At 40.3% G+C, this 18,294-nt stretch overlaps 1 protein-coding gene across 1 annotated transcript in view; it reads right to left on the bottom strand.

The window, feature by feature from the left end:
* Ace2 (angiotensin converting enzyme 2) overlaps positions 1-17,622 on the bottom strand; it is a 49,700-nt gene extending 32,078 nt beyond the window's left edge. Inside the window, exons 1-4 of the mRNA XM_052744753.1 lie at positions 17,340-17,622; positions 5,711-5,869; positions 2,760-2,853; positions 1,369-1,512 (exon numbers count right to left, since the gene is read on the bottom strand). Of these exons, the coding sequence (XP_052600713.1) occupies positions 1,369-1,512; positions 2,760-2,853; positions 5,711-5,869; positions 17,340-17,525 (583 nt within the window). The 5' untranslated portion in view covers positions 17,526-17,622. The remainder of the gene's footprint in view (positions 1-1,368; positions 1,513-2,759; positions 2,854-5,710; positions 5,870-17,339) is intronic.
* Between the last annotated feature and the right edge of the window lie 672 nt (positions 17,623-18,294).

The raw sequence follows: 18,294 nt of genomic DNA on the forward strand, positions 1-18,294 counted from the left end.
ATTGTGGCCAATGGTAACATTTTTAATGGCTAAATAACATTCTATTATATATTGTATAGCTTTTATTTTATACACACACACACACACACACACACACACACACACACATTCTATGGTTTATTTATCCATTTGTCTGTTAATGGACACCTGATTTGCTTCCCCATTGTGGCTATTGTTAATAATGTTGTGATGAATGTAGGTATCTGAGGACATGCCCAGAAAAAGGATTAGCAGATCATTAGTTCTATCTGAAAGTTCTCTAGGAACTGTGGAGGCCCACAAAGGTTTCCTAGTGAGATCTGAGCTTGCTTTATCCAGCGGGGCTGTATTAGAGGATTGCTTGACCATGTGCATGGTTTCTAGGTGATTGGAAGAGTCTACACTTGGCTGTGCTAGGCGAAGGTCTTTTGCCCCACCCCTTGGCATTTCTGTAAATAGCTCTTTAGAAGAGACAGGAAGAGTGGTGGATAAGGATCCAGGCCCTCCCGAGGCTATCCTGTGTTACTGTTTCTCTACCCTCTATCCTTCTATCTAAATCTCTTATCCTTCATTCCTCAAGAGTACCCTGGAGTAAAATGTGGGAGCTGGTCTCCCAGCTGGCCTCCCACAAGGAACCACCAGACCATTTTCCATAATAGATGCATCAATCTACATCCCACCAATCACCTGTGCTTAGAGCAGTAAAAAAATCACTTGTCCAAAGTCACATAGCTGGCAAGGGGCAGAAATTTACTAATTGTTAAACCCTTGTTCTCTACGCTCTGCACCATTATCTTTAAAATGTGCAAATGATCCCTAAGTTTTTAATCATGCTTTGGTTGAGGACCTTATATTTCCAGATGCCACCCACTTCATCTCAGACATTATTACAGTGGTCCTATGTTTGTCTGCAAATTATATGTATACATAGTACCCTGACTGCTGTAGATTCACAAATGAACTTTGAGAATGACCTATGACCAAATGAGGGTTTTGGTAAGTGGATGTTGTCTTTGTCTCTCATCCTATCTGAATAATAGTATCTCCATTCAGTGGCAGCATTTCCTTAGATGCCCTTTGGGGCCTTAGACCTCCATGAATTATTAATAATTCCTCCATGAATAATTAATAATTCATAAGTCCTAGATAATTCATTTGAGATCCCATAGTTGAATCTCCTCCATAAGCTCTTTGAACAATAGAGTTCCAGTGTACCTTTTTTAATGTCCCACTGGCTCCTTGAGACAGGTAACCTGAACCTTTCAGCAAATTATTGTTAATTTAGGGGTATGTAAATATTATAGGGCAAGCTTGGTGATAAATGAGAAATAATCCTCTAACACCCTCCCTGTGGAAAGCATAAGGACCTAGACAAAGCAGCGAACTTACTATTTGCTCTTGCCATCTCATTTTTCAGGACCACATACTCTTCATATAATGGCCTCAGCTGCTTGCCAACCTCAGCCCTCCAGCCTTCCCAAGCCCAGAGCCTCTCGTTGTAGTCTGTGCTTGTTGCCATTATGACGTCCAAACCTGTGGTCCCAAAGGAAAAGAAACGTGAATGTGAAGTACTTGTATTTATAATACAAATCATTTGTATTTGCATATGTAGAGACTTTAGAGAATTAAAAGGTTGGCAGACATCCAGGTCATTAAACAAAATGTCATGGTTAGGATCTTTGTACTTGTTATTAGATCCAAATGCATCTGCTAAGGGAAAAAAAAAGCACTGAAGTGATTTAATTACTGACTTAATTAAATTACTTGAATGTAATAGAATTTACAATGCGTTTTTTTTTTTTCAAGTTAAAAGTATGTCTATGAAGGGCTGTAGCTATGGCTCAGAGAACAAACATGAGGCCCTGAGTCTAAATCCCCAGAACCCGTGCAAAAACACAAAGTGTTGAAGGAGAGTGGGGAGGGTCTATGGAAGGGCTTAAAGGGAAGAAAGAGAAAGAAGAAATGTTGTAATTAAATTACAGTCTCAAAAACAAACACAGCAAGCTAGGCATGGTCAGGCATGCAACTGCAATCCCAGTGCTGTGAGGGACAGAGACAGAGATGTCTGGGCCTTGCTGCCTGCCAGTTTGGCTCCAGGCTCAGTGGGAGAGCTTGTCTCATGGGAATAAGGCAGAGAGTAACCAAGCAGGGCACCCGACATCTTCCTCTGACCTCGGCAAGTACATGGGCATACACATCTGCACACACACATGCACATATAACACACATACGTACACACATTCACACGTACACACAATGAAAATAAGAACAAATCTTTTCGAAAGGAGAATCTGTGAACTGAAACACTTTGGAATGGTATATCTTTAGATTGTCCATCTGCAAAACACGGTGTCATTGTCAAAGGTCTACCTCAGGCTGGGGAAATGACTCAGTCCAGAAAGTGTTTGTTGTTCAAGGGATGAGGGCCTGAGTTCAGTTTCCAAAACTCACATTAAAAGCCAGGTATGGTGGTATACACTTGTAATTCCAGCCCTGAGGAAACAGAGACCTAAAATTTCTTTGGACTTCCTGATGAACTATAATATCCACTTGGTGCGTTCCCATCCCGTGAGAGACCCTGTCTCAAAGAAAACTGTTAATGGTTCCTGAGGAATCACAATTGAGGCTGTACTCTGACCTCGACACCCATGTGCACTTGCATATACATGTGTACTTGCACATACATAAACATATATCATGCATTAGAAAACTCTATCTCATTTATAAAATTTGAACAAAAATAAAATTTTTATATCTACTACTGAAAACAAATAACCTACCTGGTTCCAGTAATAAGCATTCTTGTGGATTCTTTGGCTTACAAACTTTTCCAGTACTGTAAATGGTGCTCATAGCATTCAGAATTGTGTTCAACTGTAAATTAAACATAACAACTAGTGGTAGGCATGGAAAATGTACTATAAAGGGTGGTAGCATAAAGACATCCTTTTGGTCATAGAATTGTTTTTCTTTTTCCCTTTTACTTAAAATAGATTATTTTCTCATACAATGTATCTTGATTCTAGTTTCTCCTTCCTCCACTCCTCCCAGTTCCACCTCTCCTCCCCTCCACATCCTCTCCCTTTGTGTCTCTCACTAGAAAAGAACAGGTTTCTAAGAGATAACAACCAAACATGAGGAAAATAAAATATAACACAATGAAGCAGAGAAATTGTTATATCAAAGTTGACAAGGCAACCAAACAAGAGGAAAAGAGTCCCAAGAGCAAGCACAAGAGTCAGAAACCCACTCATTCTCATAGTCACAAGTCCCACTAAAATACTAAGCTAAAAGCTATAATATATACAGAGAGGACCTAGTGAAGACCTGTGTTGCCCCTGTGTTTGCTGCTTCAGTCTCTGTGACCTCATGAGCTCACATGATCATGAGATTTTTAAATGCCTCAAAATATAGCAATTCTTTGCCAAGTATGTTCCTATGTATAGAGAACAAATAGTTTATGTAATTGCCTGTGCTATTAATTAGCACAGAATCTTGAGAACCTGTGATAAATACATATAGATTAACTAAAATAAACATGTCACCCCAAACTCCCAGGCACATTTTTCACATTTGCATGGAGATTGTGCTTCAGTTTCTTTTAGCATTTACTAAACCTCCACTATGTCCTACATTCTGATAATTCTGAACTAAACAAGTCTCTGACCTTCAAAGTCCCCCATGTCATGGGATAATAAGACAGTCACAAAATGGATCACAATATAAGAGAGGGGCAGGTACTGTCACTGTTACCAAAAAGTGATGTGGCAATATTAGCTAAGGAGTAGGGGAGGGGAGAATAAGGGAGACTTGTAACATGGAGACTTAGAAATGGCTTCATAGAGGAAGGGCCCTTAGAGTTGCATGTTTCAAAAGTAGAAACTGGTCCGATAAAGGAAAGGAGAAGGCGGCTCCTACAGTGTGAAAGGCAAGCCATTTTTAACAAGTGGTGAGGTGAGTAGAATTCCAGTGACAGTGCTCATTGAAGGGAATGGAGGCCATGACAATGGAGAGATAGTGGGATCCAGATCACAATCTATGCCACAATAAAGAATTGAAACTTAGATTAAAAAAAAATAAAATTAAAAAAAAAGAATTGAAACTTTTCCCTGGAGGTACAGGGGAGTGGAAATACTGGGGAAAGCCAGCTGCTCAAGGGCATCAGTAGGTGTAGGTCAGCAAAAGGTTTATTTCCACTCTGAGATAAATACAGGAATGGAGGGAGTAAATGTCTATAAGCTTTTTGTAAAAATCAATAGACCCTTTATATCTAAGTACGAAACCAGGGAACTTACCCACTTGTTGCTCTGCGGTGGGTTGGAAACACAGGAAGAAAGGAGAGAGAAATGAGAGAGAAGGAGGGAAGGAGGAGAGAGGGAGGACTAATTCTTTCACATAAATCATTTCCATGCTAGATTTCACCTACCATCCTCATGTATTATTATTTTACTCTGCTACAGACTCATTGTCTTGAGAACTTGAGATAAACCCCCATGCTTAAAATTTCCACAAGACCCCATAGTCTAAGGCAATACATCTATCTTGGCACAAAATCCCTCATGGTCTCTTTCTCTGTCTGCTATTTCAATCTCCCCTCCTTCCTCTCCATGCATCCTGAACTCTCCTCTGTTCTCAAACAATTCAATCTCTTACTTGCACTTTAGTGGTTTCCTACCCTGGCTACACATTGTAATTATCTGGGGCTCTTTTAAAATGAAAATGTCTAGTATTCACATAGACTATAGTAGCCTGTCTACTTTCAAACGGGCAAGATTTCTCATGGAGTCTTTGTTTAAAAAAAATAGATGGAGAAACATGGACAAGACAAGATAAGGTAGATTAATAACTTAGTGGAATAATTAAATTCAAGGAATGTAGAATAATAAATATCAACTTGTAGAAACAAATACCATATGGCTTTATCTCTGTTCTTATCATGTACTTTTATTTTTATAAATGCAGATTAAGATATACATAGTTCCAGGGGACAAGCAACTGAGAAAGGAAACTTTGATGTGAAAGAGTTGAATGTTTTAGATAAAAATATTTCAATAGGCTATATCAGGGGTCTGCTGTGTGTTTTTATAAAGCTTTGTTGGAAGGCAGCCACATCCATTCATCTATGTATTATCTATGGCTGACTTCCTGCTCTGATGGCAGATCTGACTTGTTGTGACACAGACAATATGGTCTGCAAAACCTAAGATATTTATTTTATGTATCTTTACAGCTTGCTTTCAAGTTTGCTGGCCCCCAGACTGGGGGCATGGGATGAGAGATGGTATTTTAACAGGGTAAATACAAGAATTCTTGAAATCATCTCAGCATAAGATGTTTTTTAATGTGCCATTTTACAGCTATTTTGACACAAAAGACTTGGGGGCTTTATCAAGAGGCTGATATGAACTAACTAAGGCTTTTAGCAATAAGAACAAACAAAAAAGAAAAGGCGTTGCTCTAGTATACTCCTAGACTGCCTCAGTCAGTGCAGACCACAGTGTGCAAATGTCATATTCCTGCTCACTTCGGTGCATATTAGAACCCAAGTGTCTTCTTTCACCCTCAAAAAGATTTTAATTTGGATCATAAATTTTATAGTCACCCTACCTAGGTACAGAGCTGGCATTACTATCTTTGCAGATAAAGGACTCATCCGTGTGGGCTGTAAATGTATATTACTTCTCACACATTTCAACTCTTGAGACCAGCACTAAAATGTTCACAAACACACCTGTTTGTTCTTGTCTGCTGAGAGTGCTGAAGACCCACTCTGCTGCAGGGCCTGCAGTTGACGCTTGATGATGAGATTTTGAATTTCTTGTAGTGAGTAATTTTTGGCAAGCTTAGACTGTTCTTCATAAAAGGCAGACCATTTGGCAGAAGCCTCATTCTGAAAAATAAATAAAATAAAGTTGAACAGAAGATATAGTCCAAAGAACATCTGGTGAAACATCTACTACTTCCTGCATGGCTTAGTCCCTTACTTTGCTGAGGGTCAAGGTTTAGGTTAAAAGTAATCAGGCCACTCTTGGGCCACTTTCTTTCTGGCCCATTGCCTAGTTTTCCCAAGGGTCCTGTCCCAAGAACTGGAAGTAAATTCTCACAGATAATTCACACTGTGAGGCCCTGGAACTTCTGGCCTTGGTGCTGTGACGGGGGTTAAGTTGGCTAAAGATTCAGGGGTGAATGGTCTAAAAGCAGAACCTTGCAGATCTCAGAGTAGACAGACACAAGGGGAATACAGTCCCTTGTGACCACCGGAAGCATGAGAAATGAGAAGCAGATCAAAGAGAGCTCCTGGGTGCCATGGTTTAGTGCACGAATTTGGGCCTTTCATTGTGATCTCAAAGCCGGGCGGTGGTGGCGCACACCTTTAATCCCAGCACTTGGGAGGCAGAGGCAGGTGGATCTCTGTGAGTTCAAGGCCAGCCTGGGCAGGAAAGGCTCCAAAGCTATACAGAGAAACCTTGTCTCAAAAAACCAAAAAAAAAAAAAAATTGTGATCTCAAAGGAAGGCTTCCTGGAGCAGGGCCATTTGGTAGGGTGATGATTTTCTAACAGCAACGAAAGGTAACAGATAGGTGAGGATTCTGGTACCCACCTGCCCCCCATGCAGCCCCAGCTTGACAGTAAGCAAGATGGACTTCTTCTTTAGCACAGTCTTCTCTCAGTGCACAACTTCACTTCCACTTGCCAAAGGATAAAAGGAACAATTGCTTTCTCCGAGATAATGCTTTGGGCCACACAAAAGAGGTGGCATGTGGGCTCCACTTCTGGAGTCAGACACTTCTGGCTAGTTGTGTGATTTTGGACGAATAATCTTACCTATCTGCAGCTCTCTTACATGATTAAACAATTTTAGCAATGTGATTGTGACTAAAGGATTCTCATAAGGATTATAGCAATGAACACATAATAAAGTGCTCACCAGAGTGTCCGACACATCCTAAGCATTTAATAAATGCTATTTCATTGTGTATAGAGAAAAAAAATGCTTGTTATTAAGTTGTTTAGAATTGTATCAGATGAGTGGGATATGTATCAGGAACACTTTCTCAATGAAACACAAGCATATAATAACATATGCACCACAAATGAATCAATCAGTTTCTATAATAAGAAGGTCAAAGTCAAACAGGGGTCCAAATTTGATGAAGTGTTCATAGAGGAGATGAGACTTAAGTCATCTTGAAGCAGGTAGGAGTTGGATGGCTGTAGAATGCTTTGAAATACAATTTGCTTCCTTTTGAGCTTATAAAAAAAACTCCACGTGATGGAAAATCATTGTGCCACTATTTTTATCTACTAACCAAGAGACTAAGCAAGGTAGTAGAGCTGGCAATCAACCCAGCATTCTGTCGTAGAACCTATGGTAGACCAATCTGTGATGGCTTCCAGGATGCCTATCTGTTATTGGTCACACCCATGTATGATATCCTCTTCAATGAGAATAGACTTATAAGCAATCACATGGAACAAAAGTAGCAATATGTGCATATTTACATCATGTAAGACTGTCATTTTTATCTTGCTAGCAGGCCCTTTCCCTTGTGGACTGTAATGCAGCAAGATAACATGTTATGAACTATTCGATGGAAAGAACTTCATGGCAAGAAACTGAGGCTGACCATTGACTACCATCCTGCCATTATCCAAGAGCTTCAGTTCAGCAGAATGCAAAGATTTCAGTTAACCCTAGCCACACCTAGCTTGGCAGTGAAATTGGAGCCACACCTCCAGTGCATCCTGATGAGACCTAGAAATAGAAGAAGTATGCCTGGACTCCTGGCTCACAAAAACTGTAGAATAAATGTGTGTGTGTGTGTGTGTGTGTGTGTGTGTGTGTGTGTGTGTGTGTGTGTGTGTGTGTGAAAACTAGAAAGGAGACCATAGCAGGGGGGAAATCCATGTTAAGGGAGGTGAAAAGAAAAGAGGAAAGAGAAGACGAGACAGGATAGGACATAGAAGCAGAAGAAGGCCCTCTCACGGAAGACAGAGATGAGCACGAGAACAGAATAGGAAAGTGGAGACTGAATATGAGTAATGCATGCATGAAAATGCTACAATGAATCCTCTTACATTATACGTTATCATTTAAAAATTAATTTAAAAGATAGTGAATTTAAAAAACCACCATATTCTGGAGTGAAGAAAAAGAATCTAGCTATCCATGTTATTAATATAATTGTATAGAATTAGTACTATATAAACTTCTTATTCCCTAGGCAAGTCTTTATGACCTATATTTGCTTCTTTTCAAAATTATAAATCAGGGCTTCATCCTTTAATCAGGGCTGATAAATTATAGCCCTTGGGCCAAGCTCAGGTATCACCTGTTCTTTCTTCAATAAAGTTTTATTGGTAAGCCACACATCCATTTATGCCATACTGTCTATGGCTGCTTCCTCTGCACAACTGCAGGGCTGGGTGCTTATAAAGAAACCATAAGACCTGCGAAGCCAAGAAGATACACTGCTTAACACTTTACTAAAAAGATTGTTGATCCCTCCTTTCAATGAAGAACTATCGTAACTTTTAAGGCCTGTGAAGTATTTAATGTGCTAAAATATGCAGCTATCCCATTGAAAAACTGTGAACACACAGATGAGAACAGTTTTTTCTTGTGATAAGTTGCTGGAGATAGAAAGCGCTGCTGTCTGTCTTTTTCTTTTTCTAGAGCTCAACGAGGAGAAGTTAGACCATCAGCAACCTCCCAACACTACACCTGTGCAAGTTCTCTGATGACAAAAAGAAAGAAAGAGAGAAAGAAAGAAAGAAAGAAAGAAAGAAAGAAAGAAAGAAAGAAAGAAAGAAAGAAAGAAAGAGAAAAGAAAAGAAAAGAAAAGAAAAGAAAAGAAAAGAAAAGAAAAGAAAAGAAAAGAAAAAAAAGAAGAGACCTTCCAGGAAAGTTCTACCCTCAGGCCCCATATGCTGGTCTGATTTCCAGATGTGGTCCTCAAAGCTGCATCAAGCTCAGAGAACAGAGCTGCCTTGATCACTTTTTAAACATACCCAGAGGCTTGCAAAACGAAAAAGAAATGTATTCTATTCAATGGAGTAGGTAGCACAAGTTATATGAATCCTGTCACTCCATTCTAGAACTCCGAAACCTTTCTATATTTTGTATGAGAGGGTTGACATTTTAAGTCTTAAAACATTTTTTTTTATTTTTTGTTTTTGGTTGGTTTTTGTTGTTGTTGTTTTGTTTCATTTTTTTTTTTTTTTTTTTTTTTGGTTTTTCGAGACAGGGTTTCTCTGTGTAGCTTTGTGCCTCTTCTGGAACTCACTTGGTAGCCCAGACTGGCCTCGAACTCACAGAGATCCGCCTGGCTCTGCCTCCCGAGTGCTGGGATTAAAGGCGTGCGCCACCACCGCCCGGCTCATTTTGTTTTTTTGAGACAGGGTTTCTCTGTGTAATAGCCCTAGCTGTCCTGAAACTTGCTTTGTAGATCAACCTGGCCTCAAACTCACAGAGATTTGCCTGCTTCTGCCTCCTGAGTGTTGGGATTAAAGGCGTGTGCCACCATGCCTAGCTTAATTTTTGACTTTTATCTTCTGAATTCCAGTTTACTTGTATCACGGTGATGTTTCCCCACACTTCTTCTCACATACGGGTATTATACGTGTCATGAAGCATGGTGTGGAACCATTAGAGACAGGGATTAAGTTCATTATTTCCTTGGATAGAGACTAACAGCTTTTTTAGCATTATCAGGCTCTGAGTTCCCCTGAAGACAGGAATAGGAAACAGAAATGGGTATGCAAGAGACTCTACAGGACCCAACAGAAAAGCTGAAGGGCCCTAGAGATCACCAAGAGAATAAGCATTGGCCTCCTACTCTCTCTAAAGAACTTCTGATTACAACAAGAACAACAACAAAAACAAGAAATAGTTGCAAGGCAATCTTCAAAACCCTCTTCAGGGACATGGACAGGAGTAAGGGAGGAGTTGCTATACTTACTGCTAAATTCTGGAATCCTCTTGCTCTCTCTAGGATTAAAATGATCCAGAGACATGCTGCTGCGGAGCTACTGACCTTGTTATTAAAATCCAAGCATGCCCATTTTGAGATCGTTATTAAGAGGCCCCAATTTCTCCCTAAAACATGGGATCTTTGTATGCAGGAAGGTCAGGATTGAGTTGAATTAACTAATAAAATGGAGTTTTAAGGGCTGAGGAGATGGTTTAGCAAACATCAGGACCTGACTTTAATTTCCAGAACCCATGTTAAAGAGCCAGGAGTAGGCTGGGCAGTGATGATGGTGCATGCCTTTAATCCCAGCACCCGGAAGGCAGAGGCAGGTGGATCTCTGGTCTACAAAGCAAGTTCCAGGAAAGGCAGAGCTACACAGAGAAACCCTGTCTCAAAACAAAACAAAAAGCCAGGGATAGTGGCACTCACCTGTAATTGCAGCACAGGGAGAAAGAGCCAGGAAGACCCCTGGGGCTTTCTGGCTAACTAGTCTAATCAAATGGTACACTTGGGAGGCAGAGGCAGGTGGATCTTTGTGAGTTCAAGGCCTGCCTGATCTAAAGAGTGGGTTCGAGGACAACCAGGGCTACACAGAGAAACCCTGTCTTGAAAAAAACAAACAAACAAACAAAAAAACTAACAAAAGGACCCTGTCTCAAAAATAAAGTGCATAGTTCCCAGGGAATGACACCCACAGCTAACCTCTGGTGATATGCACGCACGTGTGCACACACACACACACACACACACACACACACACACACACACACACACACACTCCTACTCACACCTGTGCCCTTAAGGAAGATTTACAAAGAATCTTATTTCAAAAGTCAAACCACTGTAAACTACAAAGAAAGTGTAATGCCAAAAAATGTAGTGGCATTTTACTGAGAAGTTAATTACACTCTGGCTGCTGGATACTCAGTCTGCATTTCCTGTAAAGATTTGTTGTGCAGCATATTACAAGAGTTTGTAATTAATTTTCATCAAATTTCTGAACTACCTGCACACCTCTTTTGTTTCTCAAACAAAAGCTTTTTTATATTAACTTCTGAACTAACCTATTAGTGCAGAGGCATGGATACAAATAGAAAATCCATCTTTCCTGGGAAACATTTCCAGTTACCCAGACAGTGATGAAGTTTTCAGCTAGATATGTTAAGTGATAGTGACCTGAATGTAGCTAAAATATGTGTGTCATGCTATGTCAATTAATTATTGTCCTGGTTAGGTTTTTTTTTTATTAACTTGATAAACACTAGGGTCATTTAGGAAGAAGGAACATCAACTGGGTAAATGACTCCGTTAGACTGGCCTATAGGCAAGTCTGTGGAGCATTTTCTGGATTAATGATTGATGTGGAAGGGCCCAGCCCCAATGTGGGTGGTGCTTTCCCATCCCTGGGTAGGTGGTCCTGGAGTGTGTACAAACTTAGGAAGTCACCAGGAGCAAGCCAGTAAGCAGAATTCCTCCATGGCTTCTGCTGTGGTTCCTGTCTCCAGGTTCCTGCCCTGAGTTCCTCTGCCCTGACTTCCTTCAGTGATGGACTGTTCCCTGGACAAGTGTGATGAAGTAAATCCTTTCCTCCCCAAGTTGCTTTTGGTCAATATTTTACCACAGCTGCAAGAGAAACCCTAACTAAGACACTTATAGACCCAGCTTGGTGATTCTCCTATGACTTCTCTTGGAACTATGTATGTTTTCTTACCAGTTTTCATCCAAATCCATTGGGGAATAGGGTGATCATTGCTTTTATTTCTTGGCCAGAAATGACATAATCTTAAAAGTCCCATAAGAAGACTAGATTATGGATGGAGTTAGCTATACACACCATAATAGCAGAAAAAAGTGGGGAGCTTTAGAAGCCTGTTTTGAGCCAAACTTTTTCCTTATCCCTGTTTTCTGGTTCTGGCCTCACTCTAGGTAGGCAGCTTTTAGGGCATCATATGGATAAAGTTTTCAGCCTTCTTTTATCTTCAGGCATCTCTCACAATGTTCTCTATATAACACCATACTATGCCAGATCTGTAGGTTGGCAATCCTGACTCCTGAAAGGTACCTCAGGAGACAATATGAAAGTAGCAGATGGCTCTCAGTAACATTACCATGATAGGACATGAACACACAAATGTCATACAGTCTAATTTCCTGTTCTGTATCAATTACCTGTTGCAATAATAATACTATCTAAGAAAGAACAAAAAAGCCTCAATAGCATAACTGTTTATTGTTTATGTGCTTAAAATAACTCAGAGTTGGCAGACACCTCTGCTGATCTTGGCTGGATTTGCATGCAACTCTGGAAGTTGGCTTCTGCTTGGGCAACTACTTAATAGTTGGCTAGTCTAAACAGGTTCTCTTGGCAACGACAAAGGTGTGAAGGACAAGCCTCATTGTTCAAGCCCATTAAGCCACTGTTGTCATCAGGCCTGCTTAACACAAATCGAGACAAATGATGAAGGACACACTCACAGAACCTGCAGTGGGGTGGCACTGCAAAGTGACATGACCTTCGACATTATTACAGGAAAGGATGAAGACGTGTGTCCATCAGTGCAATTGACCATACTTCCTTAACCCAAGGTAGAGCGGCAAGCCACACATTTGCTTAAATGCTGTGAAAGCCTATTTCGAGTTTTCAATGTCTCCCACTTTTTCGATTAAAGTTTCACAGGTCTTATCAGCTTCACCACCTGTGGTGTAAACAGTGCTTCCCTCTATTTACTCTGAATTTATCTCGGTTGGGCTTCCAGCTGAATTGCCTTTCAGGAAGAAAAAGATTGGGCCCATACAATTGGCAACACTCTGTCCTTTGTTGGTCCAGGTCACACTTTTCCTCAGTGAGGTTTCCTGCAGCTCCCAGCCCTCTCTGACCCCGTTTTTAACTCATTCTGACTATTCTTGGGGGAAAGGCAAGGCTCCTATCTTCCCTCCTTCTCTTCTTCTCTCCCTCCCTCCCTCCCTTCCTTCCTTCCTTTCTTTTTTTTTCTTTACATCTGAACACCAGCATTACATTCTTAAAGGCTTGGGAAATGGTGTCTCTTTTACTTTCAGAATCATTTGAACAATGTTAATCATTGTGGTCATGCAAATGTATTTAGTTAATGTCTTCAGGAGACAATCTAAAATGACTTTTAGGTCCTTTTCTGATCTGAAACTATTTCTTATGGTTCACCAGCTCCCTGTAACAGCCAACTTACACACAACTTGGTTTTTCCAGACCAGTTCCAATTCATGTAATTCCATAATATATGACAACTTTTGGTGGTAAATGTTTTTGTTATAGTTAGGATTACTCTTATCAAATACTTGCTTATGCATTAGTGATCTTATAAAAACCTTCTTTGGGCATTTCATAAATATTTATTTTATGAGAGAACATTTTTCAGAACTTGCAAAGCCTCCCTGAAGCAATAAATGCACCACACTAAGATCAGAAGAACCTAATGACCTCAAAGCTATCGGTGGTCATTTCAAGTATTTTCCTGGTTTTCTGTAAAGCGTCAGTTCCTGCTAAGCAAATGTTAAACTCTGGGAAATTCTGAACTATTTATTTTCTCTGTCCAAGAAGTTCATTTTCCATTAACCACCCCCCAAGATAAACTAGATCATCAGATAGCCTCATTAAAGCAAACTCACAGTTCCTAACTCTGCAAGTCAGTGCATATTGAAGTACAAGTGTTGATCTATAATAAAACAGAGAAAAGTCTGTAGTGTGCAAATTTATGGGAACACATTCTCCCCTTTGCCCAGGAAAGGCTTGCTGTGCAAATACACAGACAGGGGTTGATATTTCTTAATTCTTGACCCGGAATTCTCCACTGACAAGGCCAAGAAGCAGGCAAAGGAAGGAACATGATGGTTTTTTCCCAGAACCTAGTTCCCAGCAGTTGTTCTGTGAATCTCAGAAGAGCCTCAGGAATGAAAGGATCTAGCTTCCTTCAAATCTGACCTTTCCGGGGCACTCTTTATTCAAAACCACCTGAGCTGAGCATGTAGCTAGTGCTGAGTACTTGCCTGGCATGCACAAGGCTCTGGGTTACACTTCCATACCACACACCAAAAAATCTAATCAAACCTGCACACTTGAGATACCAGTGATACAGTGGACTTTTCAAAATACAAAGCCACTGAATAATACTTTTTGCTGAAGATCAAACTAAATGCCAGGTACAGTATCAAATTACACACAAACACACACACTGCATACTTTCCAAATTCAGCATTCTCTTATAGTATATACTACATTATTAATACTGCGATCATAATTTTATTCAGTTTACATCTGAGTCGAATGGGTCTGAAGGAAGTTAACACACTCAACTAGATGGGAACAAATGCAGAGACCCACAGCCAGATATTATGCACAGAGTGAGAGACCTTGGGACACTCAGTTCTAAAAGGGAAGTTTCCATCAAATCCCTCCCCTCAGAGCTCAGGGAACCCTGAGGAAGAGGAGGCGGAAAGAGTGTAAGAGCCAGAGGGGATGGACACACCAAGGAAACAAGGCTCTCTGAATCCACAGGATTGGCGCATATATGAACTCACAGAAACTGAGGCAGCATGCACAGGACCTGCACGGGTCTGCACCAGATGGGTCCTAGAGCGGAAGGGAGAAATGCACAGGTGCCCCCACCCTTAACCCAGAAGCAATCTCCAGTTGATAACCACTTGTAAATGAAATTTTCATCTTCTCCGGGGGAGTCTCACCGGGAAACAAACTACTCTTCGGGGTTGTCTGCATGCCCAGCAGTGGAAGGCCAACAGAAAACAAACTCAGCAGCATCTTTGGACGTTCCTTGTCTCATAATGTTGTGTCAGGGCTCTTCCTTTTTTGTTTTGTTTTGTTTGTTTGATTATATTTTTATTTTATTTTATTTTATTTTATTTTATTTTATTTTATTTTATATATTCTCTCTGTCTCTCTCTCTCTCTCCCTCTCTCTCTCTCAGGTCCTTTGTATATATATTATAGCTTCCAGTTTAGTGTTTTTGTGGGATTCCTGAGTGTGAAAACAAGTGGGTCTCTGTGGCTATATCTGTTTCTTGTGCATTTTCTTGGGCTCTTTTCCTTCTGTTCATTTCGTCCTAATCTGATATATTAGCTTTTGTTTTATTTTATCATATTTCATTTTATTATTATCTTTTAGAAGCCTGTTTGCTTTCTAATGAGAGACAGAAAGGGAGTGGATCTGGATAGGAGGGGAACTGAGAGGAGTGGGGGGGACTGTAATCAGGATATAGTATGTGAGGGGAAAGGATCTATTTTCAGTAAGACACTTAATCAAGACCTTCAGCGTGGACGATTCAAAGGAGGAACTGAATGAAGGCTATTTGGCCCGACTTCATGCTTACCATGTTATGGTCACACTTGGTGTACACTCATTGCCCCTTATAGCACAGTATATCTCAGCAACCTCATCTTAGAACTCCTGGAACACCTATCCACTGCCTGGCATATAAGAGAATCTCAACACATGAACCTAGGAGAGAATAGGCAGCTGGACCATTTCCCTCCCCCACAATTGCCTCCCTTTGCAGGTAAAGCACACCAGTTCACCTGAGGGCTTTGATGCACCCTTCACCACTTTCTAGCAAAGGGGATATGGCATCCCTTCTCATTTTTCTTTCATTTAAATGTTCTTTTTGTCCTTTAAAGGGCACGCAATTTTCTCCAGTTTAAAACATCTGATGATTTATACTCTTCCATTTCTAGTTTTTGCTCTCTAATCAACCTGTAGAATTAAACATGATAACACCCTTTTTTGCACTGTGCCACTGAGCCAAACCCCAACACCATAATAATCTCAGAGATGGTTTCAGCAAATATCACTACATCTCAGTCTGCATATGTAGGCCCTCAAAAGAACTATTATGTATGTCTTCAAAAACCCTAACTCCCTCTTACACTAATAACAGTCCACCGGCATCAAGCGTTCTTCTGGGGTTTTTGTATACCTGATGAAGCAAATATGAGTACTATTTATTTTTTTCACAGGTGAATAAATTAAGACTTGAGCGGGAAAGATGGCTCAGTGGTTAAGAGTGTGTACTTTCCTTGCAGAGAATGCAAATTTGGTTCCCAGTATCTATGCCTGGTGGCATAATTTCAGCTCCTGGAGTATCCAATATCTCTGACCTCTGTGGGCACCTGCACCCACATGCATGCTTTTAAAATAATAAAAATAAATCTTAACATAAAAGGTAACTAAGACCCAGACTGTCTAATTAACTAACTCAAATCCACCCAACTAAAAAGTGATGGGGCCAGGATTTGGAGGTCAGTAGTCTAGCTCAAGGCTAGCTAGCTTTCAAGCATGATGTTTCACCATGAACCATTCAGCTGAGAATATCTACAGTACACTTTGGTCACCCCCAACAAAACTCAAATAAAAATTGAGAAAAAAGTTACACTAAAGAGAATGTAGGTAAGACCAAAATGTGAGATCAGATAAAAGCAACTCATTTAGCAACATTAGATTGTCCAAAAACTCCTTGATTTTCTTGAACTTTGGAAAAATAGGAAAAAACATCTTAGGATTTCGAAGGAGGCAGCAATTCTCAGGTTCACTCTGTTCTATGAATGGCAGTAATTTAAATACACAACACCCAGAGCATTTGAAGAACTGAGGCTTCTAAGCTACAGTTCTGAAGGAAAGCATTGCTGGGGGGCGGGCGGCAGGGAAGACGCGAAAGTCTTCTCTTAACTAGTTGTTCAGTTTTCCACCACTTAAATATACTTAAAAGGCACTTCAGGATCCGTGAGAAGAAAATAATTCTAAGTCCTTGTACTTGTCAAGCAAAATCTGCTGCTTTCCCAGAGTAGGCTGAGAGTTTTCAGGACTGGTTTAATTATAGCTTTTCTTCTGTGACCTTTGGAAATTCCTCAGCACTCTGTAACAATGAAAGAAGGAATTCCCAAGTCCAGTTTCACCTAAGCCATGGTTACCTTAATTACTGAGCTGCTGCCTTCAGTAAAGCTTCACTTGCATTTCTCAGTTAATATATCATTTGTAGCCCTCAGATAGCCCTGTTGGCATTCTGGGCTAAAGAAAATTATTGACTCACTAACTTACAACACTTCCATGAACGCTTTGCATGCCAAGTATAATCAGAATAGTGATGGTAACTTTATCAAACATTTTTTACTCGTCTCTGGAATCGTCTCTGGAATCTGGGCAGAGAGTTCATTCATAACAATTTTCCAAATGAATTCCAAGGTCAATTGAACTTAGTCGTCTGGAATACTAGGATCAGAGCTACAGAAGCAATCATTCAACCTCCCACTTCAGAGATTTCTATGATTTACCTATCTAGTTTTATAGGCTGTCATTCTAGTCTTTAATAAACAATCAATACCCCCTAGGCAGCCTCAAGAACTTACCATCTTTTGGGCATTCTCCTCAGTAATATTGGTGTTATAATTCCAAGAAGCAAGTGCACTTTGATAAGACAGGTCTTCAGCTTCCTGGTTAAACTTGTCTAAAAATGTCTTGGCCTGTTCCTCGATGATGGACTGAGCAGTAGTTACAGCAACAAGGCTGAGAAGGAGCCAGGAGGAGCTTGACATCTTTCCCCGTGCACCAAGATCCCATCCACTGAGCAACTTTCCCTAGAGTAAAATCTCTTCATGAGTTTTTCTCTCTCATCAGCCTTTGAACTTGGGTTGGGCACTGAGAAGGGAAGACAAAAAAAAAAGGCAGAAGAAACAGAAGAGAACAGTAAACAAGCTGCTGAACCAATATGAAGTTAATCCTGGAGAGGACAGATATGTAAACAGAATTTTTAGGATGATTTTTTCTAAGTAAACTAAATAAAGACATGTTATTCATTAATCCTAGAAAACCTTAGCTCTGCTAACATTTTATGGCCAAATCAAAACTTGGACATTCAGTTAATATGTTCCTTAAAAGCTGTTAAAGATACACTGTGGGTTGCTATGATTTGACAGTAACAGAAAAGGGGCTAGAATTAGAAACCACGGGAGATATATTAGAACTTATATCTGTTTCTGACAATTCTATCAGTAAGTTATCCAGCCTTTCTCTGTTTTTGTTTTCATTTGTTTGTTTTTCAAGACAGAGTTTTTCTGTGTATCTCTGGCTGTCCTGGAACTCGCTCTGTAGACCAGGCTGGCCTCGAACTCAGAGATTTGCCTGGCTCTGCCTCCCGAGTACTGGGATTAAAGGCATGTGCCACCACCACCCAACCCCATTCTTTCCTTTAATTTCAAGAGAATGCTCACAAAAATTCACTCCTTTGCTTAACAGTTTCCTTTCCAAATAAGCAACTTCACCTTTGTCTTTGAGCTTTGTTTAAAAAAATTCATTTCTCTCCCC

The sequence above is a fragment of the Peromyscus californicus genome, unplaced genomic scaffold (assembly GCF_007827085.1).
Source record: "Peromyscus californicus insignis strain IS unplaced genomic scaffold, ASM782708v3 Scaffold_10__1_contigs__length_136768540, whole genome shotgun sequence".
Lineage (NCBI taxonomy): Eukaryota > Metazoa > Chordata > Mammalia > Rodentia > Cricetidae > Peromyscus > Peromyscus californicus.